The 25,217-nt window shown below is 30.6% G+C and overlaps 1 protein-coding gene across 23 annotated transcripts in view; it reads right to left on the minus strand.

Annotated features, from left to right (window-relative positions):
* LOC124354022 (histidine-rich glycoprotein-like) overlaps window positions 1-25,217 on the minus strand; it is a 45,070-nt gene that overhangs the window by 17,339 nt on the left and 2,514 nt on the right. For 15 of the 23 annotated variants that reach the window (XM_046804154.1, XM_046804166.1, XM_046804163.1 and 12 more), the window contains exons 2-20: window positions 23,520-23,619; window positions 22,134-22,196; window positions 21,964-22,026; window positions 21,794-21,856; window positions 21,624-21,686; window positions 21,460-21,516; window positions 21,290-21,352; window positions 21,120-21,182; window positions 20,950-21,012; window positions 5,460-5,522; window positions 5,290-5,352; window positions 5,120-5,182; window positions 4,950-5,012; window positions 4,780-4,842; window positions 4,610-4,672; window positions 4,440-4,502; window positions 4,101-4,163; window positions 3,931-3,993; window positions 3,251-3,313 (exon numbers count right to left, since the gene is read on the minus strand). In XM_046804154.1, coding sequence (XP_046660110.1) covers window positions 3,251-3,313; window positions 3,931-3,993; window positions 4,101-4,163; window positions 4,440-4,502; window positions 4,610-4,672; window positions 4,780-4,842; window positions 4,950-5,012; window positions 5,120-5,182; window positions 5,290-5,352; window positions 5,460-5,522; window positions 20,950-21,012; window positions 21,120-21,182; window positions 21,290-21,352; window positions 21,460-21,516; window positions 21,624-21,686; window positions 21,794-21,856; window positions 21,964-22,026; window positions 22,134-22,196; window positions 23,520-23,592 — 1,201 coding nt within the window. In that variant the 5' untranslated portion in view covers window positions 23,593-23,619. The remainder of the gene's footprint in view (window positions 1-3,250; window positions 3,314-3,930; window positions 3,994-4,100; window positions 4,164-4,439; window positions 4,503-4,609; window positions 4,673-4,779; window positions 4,843-4,949; window positions 5,013-5,119; window positions 5,183-5,289; window positions 5,353-5,459; window positions 5,523-20,949; window positions 21,013-21,119; window positions 21,183-21,289; window positions 21,353-21,459; window positions 21,517-21,623; window positions 21,687-21,793; window positions 21,857-21,963; window positions 22,027-22,133; window positions 22,197-23,519; window positions 23,620-25,217) is intronic. The other 8 variants (XM_046804156.1, XM_046804152.1, XM_046804158.1 and 5 more) reach the window with 8 other exon arrangements.

The raw sequence follows: 25,217 nt of genomic DNA on the forward strand, positions 1-25,217 counted from the left end.
TATTTTGTACTTGCAAAATAAACAAGATAATAGAAGAGGGTAAGATAATATAATCTTCCCTGATGTTTCCATTTAAATAGCGTTGATTAAAGCGGGTACAATAATAATAAAATAAGGGAAATCCTATTACAACACTGCAGTAGATGACCTGAAACATCTTCCAGCATGCAAACATCCTTACATTTTTGCGTTTTCAAGTTGGGTAAAAGAGTATGATGAGCAGTCACCATAAATACGAGTACTAAACAAATCAAAACATTATATTACAAATGATTATTAGCACGATTGGATTAACAGAAAACGCGAGGTTTTTGATAAGTCACAATTTTTACCACTAATGACATATTTACATATGGTAATTGAGACCATATCTCTATTTTATTCATTTCAATATCTAAAAGTACTTCAGTACATAAAAACCCAAACAAGCTTAGACAAGTGGAATCTAAAATTGAACCATTTTCATATAATCACAATGGTTTAGATGAATTACATACTCTCTTTAAATAAGCTTCTGGAGATTTAGATATTATAGTAAGTAAAATAAGTATTTGACTTTTAAGAAGCTTTTGTAACGTCAAATACTCAAATAATATATTAAGATAATTTAAATTATTATTAACTACTTAGTTCCCTGTACGGATTCACTTCTGATTGGTTTATACCTCAAGTTGATACTACATTGGTTATAGCAAAACCCCTATGTGACACTTAGATTTGGGCTTCCCTATGGACGTCCAGGAGCGAAAAATCACTACCCGCAAAGTTCGAGAGATTGGGGTACAAGGGTCGATTCATAGGTTTATTATTTAGCGGTGGATGACTGTTGGAGTTGGTGGAGCTCCATTATTGTCAAAGATAGTTGGTAGTCAGGCATAAGGGTGTGCTACCCCTGCCTACTTGACTGGAGAGGATGGTACAGAGCTTTTATAGGATATGGGAAATGTAAACGCACATATATATTATACGTCAAAGAAGGCTCATAAGGAAATTCAGTTAAAGATGGGCTACCAAATACTTAGAAGTTAATTTTATTCTGACAACCGAAATATTACATTGGAGAATATTTCAACTTAGTTGAACAGACGACTAGTAACGGCCATGATGATGATGGTGTTCTATAACAAAACAACATTAAATTAATGAAAACTAATAATCATTTCATAATATATATAATAATTACATAATAATAATATAATACTAAAGTTATCAAAAAATAATAGATTTCTAGTAATATAATGTAAAGGTACGATGTTAAAGGTCTAAACGTGATAAAGATATATTAAATTATTCTGAATAAACTACTTCTATTAAATTATAAACATTGCATTTACCCTGTTTCCTTTGCTGAATTCGACATTCAGTCTGATTAATTGCACTTCGATTAATTAAGAAATTTAATTTTTTACTGGAACTGATTCAAAATTCAGTTTTTTTTTTAATGCCCGATTTTCTTCACAAGTGCATTACAATTATTAATAAAAATCGTTATTTACTAGGATTTAATGAACTACACCTGCTTTCCATATTTGTTTTAATCATTTATTTTGTTTATTTTGTACAAAGCAATAATGGTTTTTGAAGCATATTAGTGCAAAGTTTTAATTTATTTTTATGTTTGAAGGAGTGTTTTTACAAATATGAGGTTTCAGTGATTTTACCAAGCATGGAATGTATTTAAAAAAATTTTAATCGTGTTTTATGATTTCTAGGCATGTTTATAAATACAATTAAAATTATAATAAAATAAAAATAGCATGTATAATCAACTGACTAAACATTTATGGGAAGTTCACCATCTTTAATATGCATTTTTTTAAATAGTTACTCATGTTGTAAAAACAATTATGGTGCAAACTTTACCTTCTCCCCCATACTTAGTTATTATGGGGCTAATACAAAGTAATTTAAGATTTCATTCAAGCTTTCATCCATACAAGACTGTAAAGGTACTAGGGTAACTAGACCGAATCTAGGCTCAATTATTATAATCAATCCCCGATGCTTGATTGTTCCTAAAAGGAACCGATCTCTTGTCGTTCCTCCCTTCGTTAATGCGGATGTGTGCTAGCAAAAACATGTCTGAAGAGAAAGTAGTGATTTTTTTCAAGTAATGATCATTAAAAACAAAAGATTTTTTGAAAATTGTAATATTATTAGTACAATGAGAGCAACAATGCTAACAGTAAAATCAGAACAAAACTTTCAAATGTAATGTAGATACATCAAGTTTCCTTACCAACTCAAATAAATACATTTGATTAAATAAAGGTTATAATTTTATTTTATTTTGTTGCAATAACCTGTAATTCTTGAAAATTATCCTATTTAGTGGATAACAATGTTAATACGAAACAATTGTAAATTGTAGTTTTTAGAGTATTCATTCACATTGAAATTGAACTGAAATGCATGTGATATATGAATACACATACATATATATTATATATGTGTGTGTGTGTGTGTGTGTACATATATATATATATATATATATATATATATATATATCGCATTGTATAGCTGTCAAAAGCCTAATATAATTTAAATAAATATTGAGTCACAAAATATTGCTATTAAATATTTATTGAATCGGAATGGAACAAAAAAATCCCGACGGAGCAACTACTGTTTGTAAGTTAATGTTTAGTAAAACAAGAAATTGCTGTTTTGACCTCATTCATAAAAAGATAAACCAAACCAAAAAAACAATATGATTTTTACAGAAATTCTGGAATTGCAGTGATTGTCAAAATTATTACATTGGCTTTGATTAAGGAAACAAATAAGCCTTAAAATCAAACAACTCAAAAAGCATGAAGTCCAATTTTTCAGAACATATAATTGTACAAACAGATCACGATTATAACAGTAAGAAGGAAAACGTGGAAATTATTGAGATCGAATAAAATATTACTGTGTATCATCGTGTGTAAATATGGTGATGAGTCATCGTTAGCGTTACTTCACAGTTGCGTTCATATTTATGACAGTTAGCAGTGGTACTATAGGGATTGCCAACAATTCGATAGCACAACATTTTTAACTATATTTTAAACGTTCATTGAACCTGCTTTCACTTACCATGGTGCTTAAAATGCTTCGATGATGAGTCATCGCCATGTCCTACAGAGTGGTGTTCATGACCTGGAAATAAATTATAGTATTATTACCGGGACTTCCAACAAACACAATATTGAGAATCACACTTCGACTTACAGTTTCAACCATTATTAACCCCGATTTTACTTACCATGGTGGTTTAAATGCTTCGATGATGAGTCATCGCCATGTCCTTCAGAGTGGTGTTCATGACCTGGTAATAAATTATAGTATTATTACCGGGACTACTAACAAACACAATATTGACCCATCACACTTCGACTTACAGTTTCAACGATTATTAACCTTGATTTTACTTAACATGATGGTTTAAATGCTTCGATGATGAGTCATCGTCATGTCCTTCAGAGTGGTGTTCATGACCTGGTAATAAATTATAGTATTATTACCGGGACTGCCAACAAACACAATATTGACCCATCACACTTCGACTTACAGTTTCAACGATTATTAACCTTGATTTTACTTAACATGATGGTTTAAATGCTTCGATGATGAGTCATCGTCATGTCCTTCAGAGTGGTGTTCATGACCTGGTAATAAATTATAGTATTATTACCGGGACTGCCAACAAACACAATATTGACCCATCACACTTCGACTTACAGTTTCAACGATTATTAACCTTGATTTTACTTAACATGATGGTTTAAATGCTTCGATGATGAGTCATCGTCATGTCCTTCAGAGTGGTGTTCATGACCTGGTAATAAATTATAGTATTATTGCCGGGACTGCTAACAAACACAATATTGAGCCATCACACTTCGACTTACAGTTTCAACCATTATTAACCCTGATTTTACTTACCATGGTGGTTTAAATGCTTCGATGATGAGTCATCGTCATGTCCTTCAGAGTGGTGTTCATGACCTGGTAATAAATTATAGTATTATTACCGGGACTGCTAACAAACACAATATTGACCCATCACACTTCGACTTACAGTTTCAACCATTATTAACCCTGATTTTACTTACCATGGTGGTTTAAATGCTTCGATGATGAGTCATCGCCATGTCCTTCAGAGTGGTGTTCATGACCTGGTAATAAATTATAGTATTATTACCGGGACTACTAACAAACACAATATTGACCCATCACACTTCGACTTACAGTTTCAACGATTATTAACCTTGATTTTACTTAACATGGTGCTTAAAATGCTTCGATGATGAGTCATCGCCATGTCCTACAGAGTGGTGTTCATGACCTGGAAATAAATTATAGTATTATTACCGGGACTTCCAACAAACACAATATTGAGAATCACACTTCGACTTACAGTTTCAACCATTATTAACCCCGATTTTACTTACCATGGTGGTTTAAATGCTTCGATGATGAGTCATCGCCATGTCCTTCAGAGTGGTGTTCATGACCTGGTAATAAATTATAGTATTATTACCGGGACTACTAACAAACACAATATTGACCCATCACACTTCGACTTACAGTTTCAACGATTATTAACCTTGATTTTACTTAACATGATGGTTTAAATGCTTCGATGATGAGTCATCGTCATGTCCTTCAGAGTGGTGTTCATGACCTGGTAATAAATTATAGTATTATTACCGGGACTGCCAACAAACACAATATTGACCCATCACACTTCGACTTACAGTTTCAACGATTATTAACCTTGATTTTACTTAACATGATGGTTTAAATGCTTCGATGATGAGTCATCGTCATGTCCTTCAGAGTGGTGTTCATGACCTGGTAATAAATTATAGTATTATTACCGGGACTGCCAACAAACACAATATTGACCCATCACACTTCGACTTACAGTTTCAACGATTATTAACCTTGATTTTACTTAACATGATGGTTTAAATGCTTCGATGATGAGTCATCGTCATGTCCTTCAGAGTGGTGTTCATGACCTGGTAATAAATTATAGTATTATTGCCGGGACTGCTAACAAACACAATATTGAGCCATCACACTTCGACTTACAGTTTCAACCATTATTAACCCTGATTTTACTTACCATGGTGGTTTAAATGCTTCGATGATGAGTCATCGTCATGTCCTTCAGAGTGGTGTTCATGACCTGGTAATAAATTATAGTATTATTACCGGGACTGCTAACAAACACAATATTGACCCATCACACTTCGACTTACAGTTTCAACCATTATTAACCCTGATTTTACTTACCATGGTGGTTTAAATGCTTCGATGATGAGTCATCGCCATGTCCTTCAGAGTGGTGTTCATGACCTGGTAATAAATTATAGTATTATTACCGGGACTGCCAACAAACACAATATTGAGCCATCACACTTCGACTTACAGTTTCAACCATTATTAACCCTGATTATACTTACCATGGTGGTTTAAATGCTTTGATGATGAGTCATCGTCATGTCCTTCAGAGTGGTGTTCATGACCTGGAAATAAATTATAGTATTATTACCGGGACTGCTAACAAACACAATATTGACCCATCACACTTCGACTTACAGTTTCAATCATTATTAACCCTGATTTTACTTACCATGGTGCTTTAAATGCTTCGATGATGAGTCATCGTCATGTCCTTCAGAGTGGTGTGGAGGTCCTGGAAATAAATTATAGTATTACTATAGGCATTACTAACAAATATAATAAAGAAGGATCACACGTTGACTTATAGTTTCAACAATTATTAACCCTACTTTCATTTGATATGGTGCTTAAAATGCTTAGATGATGAGTCATCGTTAGGTCCTTCAACAAAGTGGTGTTCATATTCTGGAAATAAATTATAATACTACTAAAGTTTTTCCAAATATAATACAAAATCATCACATTTTTACTCATAGTTTCAACAATTAGTAAGTTTATAGTTTCCTGCTTGCACATACATATGTGTTTATAAATGCTTCATCGATTCGTGATCGTGCCAATAAGATTGTGTTTATACAATCCTGATATTCGGAATATCTGGTAGTCGAGAAACATTTATAAGATAAAGTATAGTGTATTTAAAAAGTTTTAAAATACACTATAAAGAATATGTTTATAATTAAATTGTATTTAACTTCTATAGAAGTAATCGGCTTTATCATTTGTAAGAAGTGTGACCAGTTTAAAATACTGCGAAGTTTAATGTATTGGGAACATTTTTAATCTGATATTTTATACCGCGTTTCGTTATATAATACAAAAATTAATTACTTGAACTGCTTCAGAAGGTGCTTAAAAAATTAAGGTCAGTGATATTCACATATTAAGAGCCTCTCTTTACAATGGGCTTAACATTTCGTGCTCTCCAGAACTATTGTTTACGTGGCCTTCTTTCTCGCACTCGGAAAGAAAATTATCTCAAAGCATTAATCATTATATTTATTTTTGGAAGCTCCAGCCTAAATTATATTTCATTCCGTGTAATTGTATCAAATCCGGAAGCTTATAAATTCTTATTTGTATATTAAGAATCGTACGGTACTGTAAAATATTCTCGTCAGGCAAATGCACCTGGATATGTCCTCAGATCATATCAGATGACAATGGACATTTAGTTAAATATTTAATATCCACCTGTAGCCAATATTTTTCTATAAAGCTATGAATCTGTGATCCTCCACACGGACTGCAATAAGCTATGTAACTTAAAAGTTTGTTAAAGTTACGAAGACATATAATTAGTGTGACCTATATAAATATATGTTAGATTCTATATTCTCTCTCCCGGCTCGTAACATCACTTCCCCCACTATTGCGGAAGGTGTACATCCTATTACCAGAGAAAAAGTTACCTCCACCGTCAAATCTTAAAAACATTTATATAAATTGGAGAGGTCAAATTGGTTGAATGCCCGTCTGTATTTTGACCTCCCAACCATTAGATATATATTTTACTAAAACTATTATGATAAATAAATATTGTATTTAAATTACCGTGGTAGAATGATCTGACCTCGTGTAGACAGGCCATGGAGGCTAACAAGGCAAAAACAAGAATTGCCCACATATTTGATTTTGTCACTTGGCGATGTCACTGAAACATTAAAAATAACAATTTTTATTTTTTATTTATTTATTTATTTCAGAAGTAGGAAATTTATTTATTTTACCTTATCCAGCTACACTTTATATTCTAGCTAGCACAATTTTATTGGGATTAACCTTAAAATTTGCAAATTCAAAACATGCAAAGATTCAATGAATCATTTTTATAAATTTAAAAGGCCTTTTTTTAAATGGTATACCGGATAGATTTATAAATAAATATGACACAATAAAATATTTAAAAATAAAAATGCTATTTATAATTATATATTTGTTGGTTTTGTTACATATTTTAGTTCTAGATTATTAAATACAATTCACAATAATACAATGTTTACAAATTTCGTCTTTGATTCTGTTCGAAGATTTTCCATGTGAGATACAAACATATTTGGAACTCATGTTGGTATTTTGTATAATATTGTATGCTTTAATGCATTTTATTTTTACATCAATAAAACGCAAATTTAACTTTATTGCGATGATGTATTATTATAAGTATATATTGTTTGCAAAAATTATATAATTGGTAACTGAGAATATGTTTAAACATTCATATCCATCTAACAATTTATTTGACTGGTTTTCGTGTTGTAGAAACTCAGGAATTCAATAAAACATTTTCTTATCGTCATATTGGAAACAGTAAAATTTTAGTATTACAATTCTCAATTCTATCTAGTGATAGATTTAGTGAATAAAAATTAAAAACTATTAGAGTAAATTTAGTGAAGACGTAGCATTTCGTTCAATTGTCAAATTCTAACGAAAATAGATCATCATAATTATCAATGGAACATAATAAATACGTAAAATGAACTTTGATATTTTATGAACTATTTATGCACTTACTACTCATTTCTTCATGAGATTATAGCTACAAATACAAAAACACTGACGTGTTACTAATTATACACATTTAAAAAATATTATTTTTCGATGTAATTGTAAAAATTCTTGTATTTCTTGTATGTAATTCTTGATTCTTTATGGCTTTACGTCTGTTTTTATAACTCAACCTCTCATATAAATACAAAAATGATTGATTCTGGATACATGTTTCATGGAGAGAGAAAAAAATGAAAATTTTCTTTGAATTCTTTTAATAAATTCAAGTAATCATTTATATATTTAGAACCTTAACATTTTATTACTTTTTAATGTTATAATACGGAGCATATGAACAGAAAACTGTTATATATTTTTAAATAGTACTAGCTGACCCGGGTGAACTTCGTTTCACTTACCTCTTAACATAAACCATATTAATTTAAACCCTAATTATGTATTGCAAAACCGGTAACTTCATAAAGGCATCATCGCCATAGTATAGGCCATACTATGGCATCTTAGAACTGTTCAAAATTCAATGCATAGAGCGCCTTCTACACCGCAGCTGTTGAACAATGCCACGATAATTAATAAAAAAAGGTGTGTCTTTAAAAAGGTGTTTTAAATTTCTGTCAGATCGCTTTGTTTTTATAATTGGCTGAATTCGTTTGTGGACGTGATAGTCACTTTCCTTTAAATTGATTGATTGATTTGTTTTTATAGAAGAAGAACTTTTACAACGCATTGTCCCTTTTACAAAAAGTGGATAGAACGGCAGAATAAAACAACTACCTGTCCCAGTTGCACTAAAAAATTGTTAAGATGCGACGAATGTTTGACAATAACCGCTGATAATTTCAACTTTTGATCAAGTGCGGTCACAATTTGAGCCGCATAATAAGAATTAACAGGGCCAAGGAACAAAAAAATCAAGTGAAACAACAATTGTCATAAAAACCGAAGTTCGTATCAAAAATGCTATCATCATCATCATCTGAAGGAAAAAAAATCTCAGAACTTAATTTAACTGGTGAAGAATTAAAATATTTGGATGAGATAGAAGAAAATCAGGAGCACAACATCAACAATATTCTGGCTGTGCCAGACTTGTACGAGTCACCGAGGCTTCCCGCCACGCCGTCAGGTCCTAGCGAGCAAAGTGAAGACATCATTAGCAAGCCGGGTTTATAAATAATTTTGATATAGAGGTGGAGTTTAACATTTAATTTTAACCCTCATCATTCGAAAGTTATATTGTTTAAAGATTCAAGTGCCGAGAAATTTAAGAAACTATGTTTCTTAACATAAATACTGATCGATATATGTTTAATTTGATTTTTCGGCACTATAATCGATTTCTAGATCGTAGGAGAATGCTGCTCGTTCCGAGTTCACAGGAGCATTGCGTTTGCGGAATCGGTCAATTTCCTTTTCCCGGGCTCGCTGCTGTTGTGATCGATGTGCCCGAACTCGTTGCATTCTTTGTCTATCCACTTCATTCTGATTTACTGTAGAACGCAAATGTGCCATACCAATACGACTGTTATCATTATAAGTCTCTTGCTGGTCATCAGTGCGATTAACGCGTGAGGTAGCTCGCCGCACATTCGATCCACTTTGACGACCTATGTTAGGTCGTTTTCTTCTCGGCATTGTAAGCAGTATCTGATATTAATGTTTTCTTGCACTAACAATGTTAACCTATAATGGCGGCAGCTTTTTCACGTTTTTAGTAAGTAAACACATTATACTGAGACACTTCGTCATTTGTATTTGTTACAGCTGTTAAATTAAATTAAGTTAAACATGAACATCAATCAAACGTTTGACAGGTAAGAACAGTTTGTATGGGAAAATCAAATTGTCGTTTTTAGTATTTTCCTTGCAATGTTGTTATATTTTCTCATCGTTTAAACCTTCCCTGGACTTCCACGAACATTTCAAGACCAAAATTAGCCAAATTGGTTCAGCTGTTCTCGAGTTTTAGCGAGACTAAAGAAGGGAAATTCATTTTTATTTATATAGATTAAACTTTTAGACAAGCAAAACTATTATTCTACTCTAGTATTATATTCTAAATTAAGAACCCTTTGCGAATCTAGGCTCATACAAACATTAAAAAAAACTTTTTAGTGATAAATAGTGCACGTATTGTCGTAGAAAGAAGATGTGTAATCAATTTAAAATATATTTAATAATCTTTTATTTTAATGCTTTTGACAATATTTTTCATTGTAATAAATTTTATTATGTTTTAGTTTTTAACATTAGTGTATACTTTATTTTAAAATGATAGATAATAATTTTATAAAACATTATATATATATAAATATAACATTATATATATAAATATAACATTATATATATATAACATTTATATATATATATATATATATATATATATATATATGATTCAGAAAATCCCATTTAGGCGTACTCTTATATTCTTCAAACTTACTCAAAACCCTATTTTACCCATATTTTTTTCAATATTTTGTGTGGAGCACTCCAACTTTACAAAATAAATCAACTAAAGTAATGTCAAAGTACTTTTTAACCCATACCATACATGGGCATATTATATTACAAATATTAGTTACCTGTAGAATCCTGGGGTATTGATTATATGGTACTGCTATAACAAATAGTCTTATTTACTTTCAAAGAGCAGTATTAGCTAATTGAACACTTTGAATAAATCCTTTATTTTCAATATTATTTAAGTTGTATTTTATATATGTTATTCACCATGTACGTTTATAGGTAAATTGCGTGTAAAAATTCAGCACTTATTTAATGATTGAACAAATTTGTATTACTTTTCTTCGCAACAACTTGGTTGGTTTAACGATATTATTAGTTTTATAATTGATTTTAATATTTTTTACTAGTTTGTATAGATTACGGTTTGCAATTTTACACGTTAGCTTAGCGTTATTGTTGTTTGTATATAGACTTTACGAGTGATATTCTTATGACTAAGACATATACTACTATACTACATATACTAGTATATACATATACTATACTACTATATACATATACTACTGACCTGTGGACTTAAAAACCATGTAGCTTCATTTCTATATGAGGGACACTAATTCGATGATGCTACATGTCACAACGAGGGATTTGGTGGAGCGTTAGCAAATTTTTTTACATTGTTCATGGTTAACCATGATTGCAACGAGAAAATAGAAAAATAAATACATTTTTAACTTACTTAATACACCCATAAGAGATTAAAACATTCAACCTAACTATCGTAATACATACAACATAAATTTATATTAACTTGTAGTGTAAACTTTTATTATTTAAGTTATCTGAATAAGGCTTCATGCTAGTGTTTAAATAATAAATATTCCGGTGACGTAAGGTGGGTGTATTTTAGTGGGAGAGTATTCTGAAATCAAATTTTGCCACCAAATAGTAATATTGAATTTATATTCAATTTTTAGTGTATACATCAGCTACAGGTGCAATGCATTAAATGTTAGTGTTTTTTATGATTGTACTCAGTTTTTTTACAAATTTATTTATTATGCTATTTTTGGTACCCTAATGGTTATTCATACGACTAATATAAAAATATTCACTAAGCCGGAACAAAGTCCCATTGAGGGACATGCACCATGATTGAACTCAGTGTTCCTCATATAGAAATGAAGCTGCTTGCACAATCTCGAGTCTATAGGTCAGTTCGTTTTCGAAATATCATACGGACAGAAAGATAGATATACAGAAATCATATTTTTCCAGCTGCACGAGTGATAGGGGTTTTTAAAGCTTAGCTAATTATCATATTTTATGAATACATGATAGTTCTATTAACCCTTTTATTAATAAAATTCTACTGTACCGACTATATTATGTTACGAGTTTATAGATTGGTTCAAATAAACATTTATGAGATATATAATTTTGTTCTATGCCGTACTTTATGACTTTGAAGTGCTGTTTCTATGTCATAAATCAAGGATAAATTTATTTATAGAAAATTACAGATTTTATCACAAAGGGGTGTCAAAAATTAATAATTATTTTATATGTTTACAAAATCAAACGATGCGGAAATAAATTTTAGTTTGTTATCAATTTCACCGTATGTGATGCTTTTTCATTCAATAAAACTTGCATGACGAGTTTTCTTGGCAATATAAATGTAATATATTACGTTGTGATTGATATTCACGAGTGATTGCTTTATAGAATTTAAGAACGATTTTTCACTTAAGAATAGTACATAAAACATCTTAGTCTAAAACCTTTAAAGTGTAATTGAAATAGCGATAAAACACCTTGTGAGAGCTTGAACAGTAAATCAACACCAGAATGTCACCACAATGTGCTGTTTACTGTCGTGTTACACAACCCACTTTGATTTGCTGTTATAAAGTCACGTGGTCGACTGGATGTGCTTGGACCGCTAGATTTGTTTCACAAGTTTTGATTTTAGTAAATACTTTAATCTTTATATATTATTCCAACGTCAAAATCCATAAATATAACACGTATACATAATATGTGCTTAACCACAAACTGTACACTTTAAAATATAAAGATTACTGCTATATAAATAGTAATATAGGAGTATATTACCCGTAAAACAAATATGCATTGATTGGAAGGTAAGTCCAGATATTAAACCAGTTGTGTAGTTGAGTAATAATCACTAAAACTATTCTGTAGACCACATAGTGCATATTTAACGTATGCTTTTGTGCTTGTTGAAGGTCGAACTGTAGAACCTATATTCAGATTATAAGGTATGTTCACATTGGTTTTGCTGAAATTAAAGCTCTCTGGCGGATATTAGTGTTATAGTATCTTATTTAACTATTGATAGCACTTTTAATGAACTAAATTATAAACTTTAATATTTTACTATTTAATAATACCTCGAAATTGAAAAACGCTGCTACAAATTTATAGAACTTGAAGTGAATATCTAACAATAAAACGTGAATAATAAAACAATTGATTATACCTAATCATAAATTCATGAAGTTACAGATCATACAGTTTGTTTTCACCTGAAAATGTTAGATTGATTCCTTAATAACTTTTTATTTAATTATATATAATGTGAAAGATTTAATATACTTAAAAACTTAAATCTTAATCTATTTAACTTCGATTAATTTTTAGATTTTTTTTAGTTAAATAGAAAATTCAGGATTGAAATATACCCATGGTTTCATCTGCTTGTTACAGCTTTATATATATACATTTTACTAGTATTCCTACAATATTCTTTGTTTATATAAATGGATAGAAAACAAACAAGTATCGCGAGCCAGTGGACACAGGTGTCTGATAATTTTCGTTAAGTTCGAAACACAATAACATCGACTAAATAATTTTCCAGCATTTATTAAATATGAATAACTGGTCCAAACCTACGGATATAAAATAATACTAGTTTAGATAAACTATGAAGGTGAGTGACGGCTTGGACAAAGTTGAAGAGGCAGTATATCTTATCACACAAATGTCTTTGACATTTTCTTGTTATTTCAACAATGCCCTAGAAATAGCTTTCTTCTTATCTATGATTGCTATACATCTTTCAATTGAACTGTAAAACTGATTATTTCTAGCAGTATTGAATTAATATTTTATCATTCTGTTATTGATACAAGATTTCTTTACAACATACACAAAATGTGTATTGTTTTTATTATAAATAGATCCGTATCTTATAAATAAAAATGAATCGCTAAATGTGTTTCTAAGTGCTAATCTCGAGAAAGACTAAACCAATTCGGCTAATTTATTCTGACACATCCGGTGAAGTCCGCTGGAGGATTTGATGAAGAGCAAAGTTAGGAAATTTTTCCCGGAATATTTAAGAATTTTGAAAACTAATTAAAATATTTACAACACTCGTAATCCAAAGTGAACTGGCAATAGCTGTTACCACTCTCAGCTGAAGTTCATCAAAGATGCATAAACATTTTATTACAGATAAATTTTAGAAAGTATTAAATAATTATACAGTGCTTGATCAGTAGTGTAATGCAAATTGCAAAGACGAAGTAACTTTTACTTAGTTGTACTTTGAATTGCACCAGTGACGAATAAACCATCTAATGCATTTGAAGTACTATTTAAACGCTGTTATAAACCCCACAATGAACAAAGCAATGAATGTTTACACTTAAGGTAAATTAAAAACTTATTGGCTCTCTTAACATTGTGTACGGCATGTTTACTTTAATTAAAGTGAAAGCAAGGGATGGTACACTTTTCCCCTTATAGCAGAAGTAAAATACAAGCGGGGATGGTAGATGCTTTTAGACCAAATTAGTCTTCTTAAACTTATGAATGCACACATTTTCTTGATTGGGGTAAAAAATTCAAATCACTTATAGCACCAGAAACATCGTAGACCATAAATAGACGCTTTTCAATCCAAGTTAATTTTTAAAAACCACGTACAGTATATGTTTATTTTCTTGGTAGGTGCAACAATATAAACTCAACCGTGGAACCGTAAATAAATTAGACCGGGAATGCATTTAAACTCCTAGAACTGGCTCTTTTTCACTGCAGTGACTTTTCTGACGAACGTAAATATATATATACAGAATAATGAATTGGCACAACAACTTATATTAAAATCGAAACAACCATATGGACCAATTACTAACTGTACCGTAGTCGTTAACAATAAAAACTGTCGGAAAACAATAAATTCGTTAAATTATTGTTTTCCACTTGAATCCTTAGATTCTGATGTACAAATTTACCTAAATTCAAAATTATTTTATATTATATTATTATTGTAAAATTAATAACTAATCAAAACTTGTTTACATGTCAAAACTGTATTTACATTTAGAAAGTTTATTATCAGGTGATCTTTTGCTTGTTTATTTTATTGTATTCTGTGTATGTTTTACAAGTGTACTTGACAAAGTTGTAATACAACGAAATATTGTATATTGTAACAATTGTAGTTTTCTTTTGAAACTGCTCTAAGAGATTATGTATATATTTAGCCCTCTCCCGCTTGCAAGGCATGAATCGGCACCGCCACAACGTAGCCACTGCAGCCTAAACGGCACAGATCGGCACGCACTGCTTTATCTACTTGAGCCGATAAGTGCTGCTATCGAGTAGCAATAGTTTGCACTACTACGGGTTGTTTGCTATCAGGAGACCATTTACTTTACTCTTACAGTAGATTTATTCCATTATTTTGCTATTTATATTAGTTGTGCGGAAACAATGCGGGTTGTAGTCGTACACTTCGTGACAGTGAAATCGATCTCGTTATTAGTAGTGATTGCGACGATTCAAGTGAGTGTAGTAATGTACCAGAGCTTTGTGAAGTGGTTGGTGGCATTGAGGATGTAGTTCGGAGTGATCACAGTGGCAGGGGCAGTGACGGCGAGCCAGACAATGACCTTCTCCAAGTAACTACGCAACAAACAACCCGACGCCCTGCTGTCCGTGTGCCCCCTCCCTGGTCTCGTACAATCAACTTCATTGAACCAATATATAGTAAAATAATTAATATATATATAATTATAGTTTATTACAATGACAGAACGTATGCAAGTTGAGACGCCGTGTATTTTGACCGAGCCCGACGGGCAGAGCGAATTAATTGAGGTTAGAAGCACCATGAGCGCCTGGAAACAATGGGAGCGGGAGAGGGATATATTATATTAGTCCATATGGTGATTATAATATATTGGTAATTGGTCCATATGGTTGTTTCGATTTTAATATAAGTTGTTGTGCCAATTCATTATTCTGTATATGTATATATATATATATATATGTATAATGTATAACTAAGCACTTAAAATCTTTTAGATCGGAGTTAGATTGCAAGAGTTAGTTTTTGAATCGTTTTTACCAGCTTTTTGAAGTAGATCTTGAAAATCAACATAAGTAAATCAGGTACATAGATTTGATCGGAAGGGAATTTAATCGCCCGGAACTGACTTTTTGACTCCTACTTGATCAGTTTCAGTCGTATTTAAGTTATATTTTCTTTTTACGGGATAAAAGATAAACTATAACAGTAGCAGTTAAAAAATATTATAAAGAAAGCCGAGAGTAGATGTTTACATCGAAATAGGTTTTTGTTGGTACTGTATATATTTTCTTCATCAAGGCAAGGAAAACTCAAATATGGAGTTGGGAATAACTTAGACAGAAAAATAATCTAAATAGACGTAAATAATCTAATAGGTTTTCAAAATGTATACGATATGTACATATTAGTTCACACGACAAAACCCAAAATAGATCTCGTCACCATTTTATTTAAATTTTGAATGTCTCTACCAAATATACATAAATAATATGTACCTAATATTGCCTCTTCTGTATGGAAATATCATAAAGCTTCATGTTATATGATATTTATATGACATAGAAAGATCTGAAAAGTTACTTATAATATTTTAGAATGAGAGAATAAAATGTTAATATTCATACAAAATACATAATATACAATTACATAGTTAATATTTTACATAATAATTGTCACTAAACAGCTGTTAAAATTTTGAGTTGAAGTTCTTCAAAGAGGCAGGAACTTTTTTTACAAGAAACTCTTAGAACTGTGTTTCATCAGTCGTTCTTCAGATTGAAAAGACAAATTTACAATCTAAACTTTACTTAAGAATGTGACAGAGAGAGTTTAAACTTTTTATTGAAGGTTTCAACATTGTGATATGGTATTTTAACAGTTATTTAATGAATAATAAACAAACTCTAACGTTCTTCAACAATCCATTCATTCCCATGGTACATTCTGAATAACAACAAGACTTCTATAACAAAAATCTGTATATGCAATTGTTTTGCAATGTTGCATGATCTTAATAAGATTTCCTTCTTATACCGGCAATTATATAATACCTTTAAAGAAAAATAAATTACAAGAGTATGAAATAGACGCTTTGACCGAAGTAGATTTCAAAAGAGCTGCATACGTGTATCACTTTTTGATCAGGACAATTAGTGAAACTCAACTGTGGCAATGTAAGTGAATTTAAACAACCGTGTATATATGAAGTCATACGTATGTATATATATTTCTTACATATGGACTATACGATAATCTCAACTATGGCACTGCAAATATCTTAAATATTACGTACATGAATAGGCTAAAATTAAAGGCTTTTTGATCAAAATAGGTATCCTAGATCTATTTATTTGAATTTACTTGATAGTGACAAAAAGGCAAATAGTTTTGGCTTCAGAAATATAATTAATTCGAACCATATATGTTCATACATGTTCAAAACATAATATAAGAATCAGGTTAAACTCTGACCTCGTTAACTATAAACAGTACAACAGTATGTATAATACTGTGATCCTCTTGTAGGCATATATACGTTTGCAAAATTTCTTGTGATTCCATTATATTTATTTTATCATAAGTGCCTTTACTAAAGAGTGATTTTAAAAATTGCGTAAAATAATCATAAAATAAAGCACTGTTATTTTTTGCTTGCAATTTTATGATAATACCAAGTATTTTACGATTTTTAACTTTGATAAATGATTTTAAAGAGACATATTCAAGTCGTACGAGTGTTTGACATATTCAAAGTCACTTCTTGAATGTGTGTAGTTGGCTATAGCCTATGTAATATCAATAACTATGAACTGAAAATACTTAATCATGAAATTTATCATTGGAGGAACGTATTATCAAGGCTTAGAAATTTAAGTGTTTTATAGCACTAACATTAGAGGCTGTTTTGACTTTTTTATTCTTTTGCGCGTATTTAGCTTGAATCTCATTAAATTATGTCTCTGTGTTTTAATTTATTTTGTACTTGCAAAATAAACAAGATAATAGAAGAGGGTAAGGTAATATAATCTTCCCTGATGTTTCCATTTAATTAGTGTTGATTAAAGCGGGTACAATAATAATAAAATAAGGGAAATCCTATTACAACACTGCAGTAGATGACCTGAAACATCTTCCAGCATGCAAACATCCTTACATTTTTGCGTTTTCAAGTTGGGTAAAAGAGTATGATGAGCAGTCACCATAAATACGAGTACTAAAAAAATCAAAACATTGTATTACAAATGATTATTAGCACGATTGGATTAACAGAAAACGCGAGGTTTTTGATAAGTCACAATTTTTACCACTAATGACATATTTACATATGGTAATTGAGACCATATCTCTATTTTATTCATTTCAATATCTAAAAGTACTTCAGTACATAAAAACCCAAACAAGCTTAGACAAGTGGAATCTAAAATTGAACCATTTTCATATAATCACAATGGTTTAGATGAATTACATACTCTCTTTAAATAAGCTTCTGGAGATTTAGATATTATAGTAAGTAAAATAAGTATTTGACTTTTAAGAAGCTTTTGTAACGTCAAATACTCAAATAATATATTAAGATAATTTAAATTATTATTAACTACTTAGTTCCCTGTACGTATTCACTTCTGATTGGTTTATACCTTAAGTTGATACTACATTGGTTATAGCAAAACCCCTATGTGACACTTAGATTTGGGCTTCCCTATGGACGTCCAGGAGCGAAAAATCACTACCCGCAAAGTTCGAGAGATTGGGGTACAAGGGTCGATTGATAGGTTTATTATTTAGCGGTGGATGACTGTTGGAGTTGGTGGAGCTCCATTATTGTCAAAGATAGTTGGTAGTCAGGCATAAGGGTGTGCTACCCCTGCCTACTTGACTGGAGAGGATGGTACAGAGCTTGTATAGGATATGGGAAATGTAAACGCACATATATATTATACGTCAAAGAAGGCTCATAAGGAAATTCAGTTAAAGATGGGCTACCAAATACTTAGAAGTTAATTTTATTCTGACAACCGAAATATTACATTGGAGAATATTTCAACTTAGTTGAACAGACGACTAGTAACGGCCATGATGAGAATGGTGTTCTATAACAAAACAACTTTAAATTAACGAAAACTAATAATCGTTTCACAATATATAATAATTACATAATAATAATATAATACTAAAGTTATCAAAAAATAATAGATTTCTAGTAATATAATGTAAAGGTACGATGTTAAAGGTCTAAACGTGATAAAGATATATTAAATTATTCTGAATAAACTACTTATATTAAATTATAAACATTGCATTTACCCTGTTTCCTTTGCTGAATTCGACATTCAGTCTGATTAATTGCACTTCGATTAATTAAGAAATTTAATTTTTTACTGGAACTGATTGAAAATTCAGTTTTTTTTTAATGCCCGATTTTCTTCACAAGTGCATTACAATTATTAATAAAAATCGTGATTTACTAGGGTTTAATATACTACACCTGCTTTCCATATTTGTTTTAATCATTTATTTTGTTTATTTTGTACAAACCAATAATGGTTTTTAAAGCAATTAGTGCAAAATTTTAATTTATTTTTACGTTTGTAGGAGTGTTTATACAAATATAAGGTTTCGGTGATTTTACCAAGCATGAAATGTATTAAAAAAACATTTTAATCGTGTTTTTTATTTCTAGGCATGTTTATAAACACAATTAAAATTATAATAAAATAAAAATAGCATGTATAATCAACTGACTAAACATTCATGGGAAGTTTAATCACCATTTTTAATATGCATTTTTTTAAATAGTTACTCATGTTGAAAACACAATTATGGTGCAAACTTTACCTTCTCCCCCATACTTAGTTATTATGGGGCTAATACAAAGTAATTTAAGATTTAATTCAAGCTTTCATCCATACAAGACTGTAAAGGAACGAGGGTAACTAGACCGAATCTAGGCTCAATTATTATAATCAATCCCCGATGCTTGATTGTTCCTAAAAGGAACCGATCTCTTGTCGTTCCTCCCTTCGTTAACGCGGATGTGTGCTAGCAAACACATGTCTGAAGAGAAAGTAGTGATTTTTTTTCAAGTAATGATCATTAAAAACAAAAGTTTTTTTGAAAATTGTAATATTATTAGTGCAATGAGAGCAACAATGCTAACAGCAAATCAGAACAAAACTTTCAAGTGTAATGTAGATACATCAAGTTTCCTTACCAACTCAAACAAATACATTTGATTAAATAAAGGTTATAATTTTATTTCATTTTGTTGCAATATCCTGTAATTCTTGAAAATTATCCTATTTAGTGGATAACAATGTTAATACGAACAATTGTAAATTGTAATTTTTAAAGTATTCATTCACATTGAAATTGAACTGAAATGCATGCGATATATGAATACACATACATATATATTATATATGTGTGTGTGTATATATATATATTTATTTTTATATATATATATATATATATATATATATATATATATATATATATTTATATATATCGCATTGTATAGCTGTCAAAAGCCTAATATAATTTAAATAAATATTGAGTCACAAAATATTGCTATTAAATATTTATTGAATCGGAATGGAACAAAAAAATCCCGACGGAGCAACTACTGTTTGTAAGTTAATTTTTAATAAAACAAGAAATTGCTGATTTGACCTCATTCATAAAAAGATAAACCAAACCAAAAAAACAATATGATTTTTACAGAAATTCTGGAATTGCAGTGATTGTCAAAATTATTACATTGGCTTTGATTTTTGAAACAAATAAGCCTTAAAATCAAACAACGCAACTAGCATGAAGTCCAATTTTTCAAAACATATAATTGTACAAACAGATCACAATTATAACAGTAAGAAGGAAAACATAGAAATTATTGAGATCGAATAAAATATTACTGTGTATCATCGTGTATAAATATGGTGATGAGTCATCGTTAGCGTTACTTCACAGTTGCGTTAATATTTATGACAGTTATTGCAGTGGTACTGTAGGGATTGCCAACAATTCGATAGCACAACATTTTTAACTATATTTTAAACAATAAATTATAGTATTATTACCAGGACTGCCAACAAACACAATATTGAGCCATCACACTTCGACTTACAATTTCAACCATTATTAACCCTGATTTTACTTACCATGGTGGTTTAAATGCTTCGATGATGAGTCATCGTCATGTCCTTCAGAGTGGTGTTCATGACCTGGTAATAAATTATAGTATTATTACCGGGACTGCCAACAAACACAATATTGACCCATCACACTTCGACTTACAGTTTCAACCATTATTAACCCTGATTTTACTTACCATGGTGGTTTAAATGCTTCGATGATGAGTCATCGTCATGTCCTTCAGAGTGGTGTTCATGACCTGGAAATAAATTATAGTATTATTACCGGGACTGCCAACAAACACAATATTGAGCCATCACACTTCGACTTACAGTTTCAACCATTATTAACCCTGATTTTACTTACCATGGTGGTTTAAATGCTTCGATGATGAGTCATCGTCATGTCCTTCAGAGTGGTGTTCATGACCTGGTAATAAATTATAGTATTATTACCGGGACTGCCAACAAACACAATATTGAGCCATCACACTTCGACTTACAATTTCAACCATTATTAACCCTGATTTTACTTACCATGGTGGTTTAAATGCGATGAGTCATCGTCATGTCCTTCAGAGTGGTGTTCATGACCTGGTAATAAATTATAGTATTATTACCGGGACTGCCAACAAACACAATATTGACCCATCACACTTCGACTTACAGTTTCAACCATTATTAACCCTGATTTTACTTACCATGGTGGTTTAAATGCTTCGATGATGAGTCATCGTCATGTCCTTCAGAGTGGTGTTCATGACCTGGAAATAAATTATAGTATTATTACCGGGACTGCCAACAAACACAATATTGAGCCATCACACTTCGACTTACAGTTTCAACCATTATTAACCCTGATTTTACTTACCATGGTGGTTTAAATCCTTCGATGATGAGTCATCGTCATGTCCTTCAGAGTGGTGTTCATGACCTGGAAATAAATTATAGTATTATTACCCGGACTGCCAACAAACACAATATTGACCCATCACACTTCGACTTACAGTTTCAACCATTATTAACCCTGATTTTACTTACCATGGTGGTTTAAATGCTTCGATGATGAGTCATCGTCATGTCCTTCAGAGTGGTGTTCATGACCTGGAAATAAATTATAGTATTATTACCGGGACTGCCAACAAACACAATATTGACCCATCACACTTCGACTTACAGTTTCAACCATTATTAACCCTGATTTTACTTACCATGGTGCTTTAAATGCTTCGATGATGAGTCATCGTCATGTCCTTCAGAGTGGTGTGGAGGTCCTGGAAATAAATTATTGTATTACTATAGGCATTACTAACAAATATAATAAAGAAGGATCACACTTTGACTTATAGTTTCAACAATTATTAACCCTACTTTCATTTGCTATGGTGCTTAAAATGCTTAGATGATGAGTCATCGTTAGGTCCTGCAATAAAGTGGTGTTCATATTCTGGAAATAAATTATAATACTACTAAAGGTTTTCCAAATATAATACAAAATCATCACATTTTTACTCATAGTTTCAACAATTAGTAAGTGTATAGTTTCCTGCTTGCACATACATATGTTTTTATAAATGCTTCATCGATTCGTGATCGTGCCAATAACATTGTGTTTATACAATCCTGATATACGGAATATCTGGTAGTCGAGAAACATTTATAAGATAAAGTACAGGGTATTTAAAAAATTTTAAAATACACTATAAAGAATATGTTTATAATTAAATTGTATTTAACTTCTATAGAAGTAATCGGCTTTATCATTTGTAAGAAGTGTGACCAGTTTAAAATACTGCGAAGTTTAATGTATTGGGAACATTTTTAATCTGATATTTTATACCGCGTTTCGTTATATAATACAAAAATTAATTACTTGAACTGCTTCAGAAGGTGCTTAAAAATCTTAAGGTCAGTGATATTCACATATTAAGAGCCTCTCGTTACAATGGGCTTAACATTTCGTGCTCTCCAGAACTATTGTTTACGTGGCCTTCTTTCTCGCACTCGGAAAGAAAATTATCTCAAAGCATTAATCATTATATTTATTTTTGGAAGCTCCAGTCTAAATTATATTTCATTCCGTGTAATTGTATCAAATCCGGAAGCTTATAAATTCTTATTTGTATATTAAGAATCGTACGGTACTGTAAAATATTCTCGTCAGGCAAATGCACCTGGATATGTCCTCAGATCATATCAGATGACAATGGACATTTAGTTAAATATTTAATATCCACCTGTAGCCAATATTTTTCTATAAAGCTCTGAATCTGTGATCCTCCACACGGACTGCAATAAGCTATGTAACTTAAAAGTTTGTTAAAGTTACGAAGACATATAATTAGTGTGACCTATATAAATATATGTTAGATTCTATATTCTCTCTCCCGGCTCGTAACATCTCTTCCCCCACTATTGCGGAAGGTGTACATCCTATTACCAGAGAAAAAGTTACCTCCACCTTCAAATCTTAAAAACATTTATATAAATTGGAGAGGTCAAATTGGTTGAATGCCCGTCTGTATTTTGACCTCCCAATCATTGAATATATATTTTACTAAAACTATTATGATAAATAAATATTGTATTTAAATTACCGTGGTAGAATGATCTGACCTCGTGTAGACAGGCCATGGAGGCTAACAAGGCAAGAACAAGAATTGCCCACATATTTGATTTTGTCACTTGGCGATGTCACTGAAACGTTAAAAATAACAAGTTTTATTTTTTATTTATTTATTAATTTCAGAAGTTGGAAATTTATTTATTTTACCTTATCCAGCTACACTTTATATTCTAGCTAGCACAATTTTATTGGGATTAACCTTAAAATTTGCAAATTCAAAATATGCAAAGATATAATGAATCATTTTTATAAATTTAAAAGGCCTTTTTTTAAATGGTATACCGGATAGATTTATAAATAAATATGACACAATAAAATATTTAAAAATAAAAATGCTATTTATAATTATATATTTGTTGGTTTTGTTCCATATTTTAGTTCTAGATTATTAAATACAATTCACAATAATACAATGTTTACAAATTTTGTCTTTTCGATTTTCCATGTGAGATACAAACATATTTGGAACTCATGTTGGTATTTTGTAATAATATTGTATGCTTTAATGCATTTTATTTTTACATCAATAAAACGCAAATTTAACTTTATTGCGATGATGTATTATTATAAGTATATATTGTTTGCAAAAATTATATAATTGGTAACTGAGAATATGTTTAAACATTCATATCCATCGAACAATTTATTTGACTGGTTTTCGTGTTGTAGAAACTCAGGAATTCAATAAAACATTTTCTTATCGTCATATTGGAAACAGTAAAATTTTAGTATTACAATTCTCAATTCTATCTAGTGATAGATTTAGTGAATAAAAATTAAAAACTATTAGAGTAAATTTAGTGAAGACGTAGCATTTCGTTCAATTGTCAAATTCTAACGAAAATAGATCATGAGAATTATCAATAGAACATAATAAATACGTAAAATGAACTTTGATATTTTATGAACTATTTATGCACTTACTACTCATTTCTTCATGAGATATAGCTAAAAATACAAAAACACTGACGTGCTACTAATTATACTCATTTAAAAAATATTATTTTTCGATGTAATTGTAAAAATTCTTGTATTTCTTTTATGTAATTCTTGATTTTTTATGGCTTTACGTCTGTTTTTATGACTCAACCTCTCATATAAATACAAAAATTATTAATTCTGGATACATGTTTCATGGAGAGAGAGAAAAAATGGAAATTTTCTTTGAATTCTTTTAATAAATTTAAGTAATCATTTATATATTTAGAACCTTAACATTTTATTACTGTTTAATGTTATAATATGGAGCATATGAACAGAAAACTGTTATATATTTTTATATAGTACTAGCTGACCCGGGTGAACTTCGTTTCATAAACCTATTAATTTAACCCCTAATTATGTATTGCAAAACCGGTAACTTCATAAAGACATCATCGCCATAGTATAGGCCATACTATGGCGTCTTAGACCTGTTCAAAATTCAATGCATAGAGCACCTTCTACACCGCAGCTGTTTAACAATGCCACGATAATTAATAAAAAAGGTGTCTTTAAAAAGGTGTTTTAAATTTCTGTCAGATCGCTTTGTTTTTTATAATTGGCTGAATTCGTTTGTGGACGTGATAGTCACTTTCCTTTAAATTGATTGATTGATTTGTTTTTATAGAAGAAGAACTTTTACAACGCATTGTCCCTTTTACAAAAAGTGGATAGAACGGCAGAATAA

The sequence above is a fragment of the Homalodisca vitripennis genome, chromosome 2, assembly GCF_021130785.1.
Source record: "Homalodisca vitripennis isolate AUS2020 chromosome 2, UT_GWSS_2.1, whole genome shotgun sequence".
NCBI classification, from domain to species: Eukaryota; Metazoa; Arthropoda; class Insecta; order Hemiptera; family Cicadellidae; genus Homalodisca; species Homalodisca vitripennis.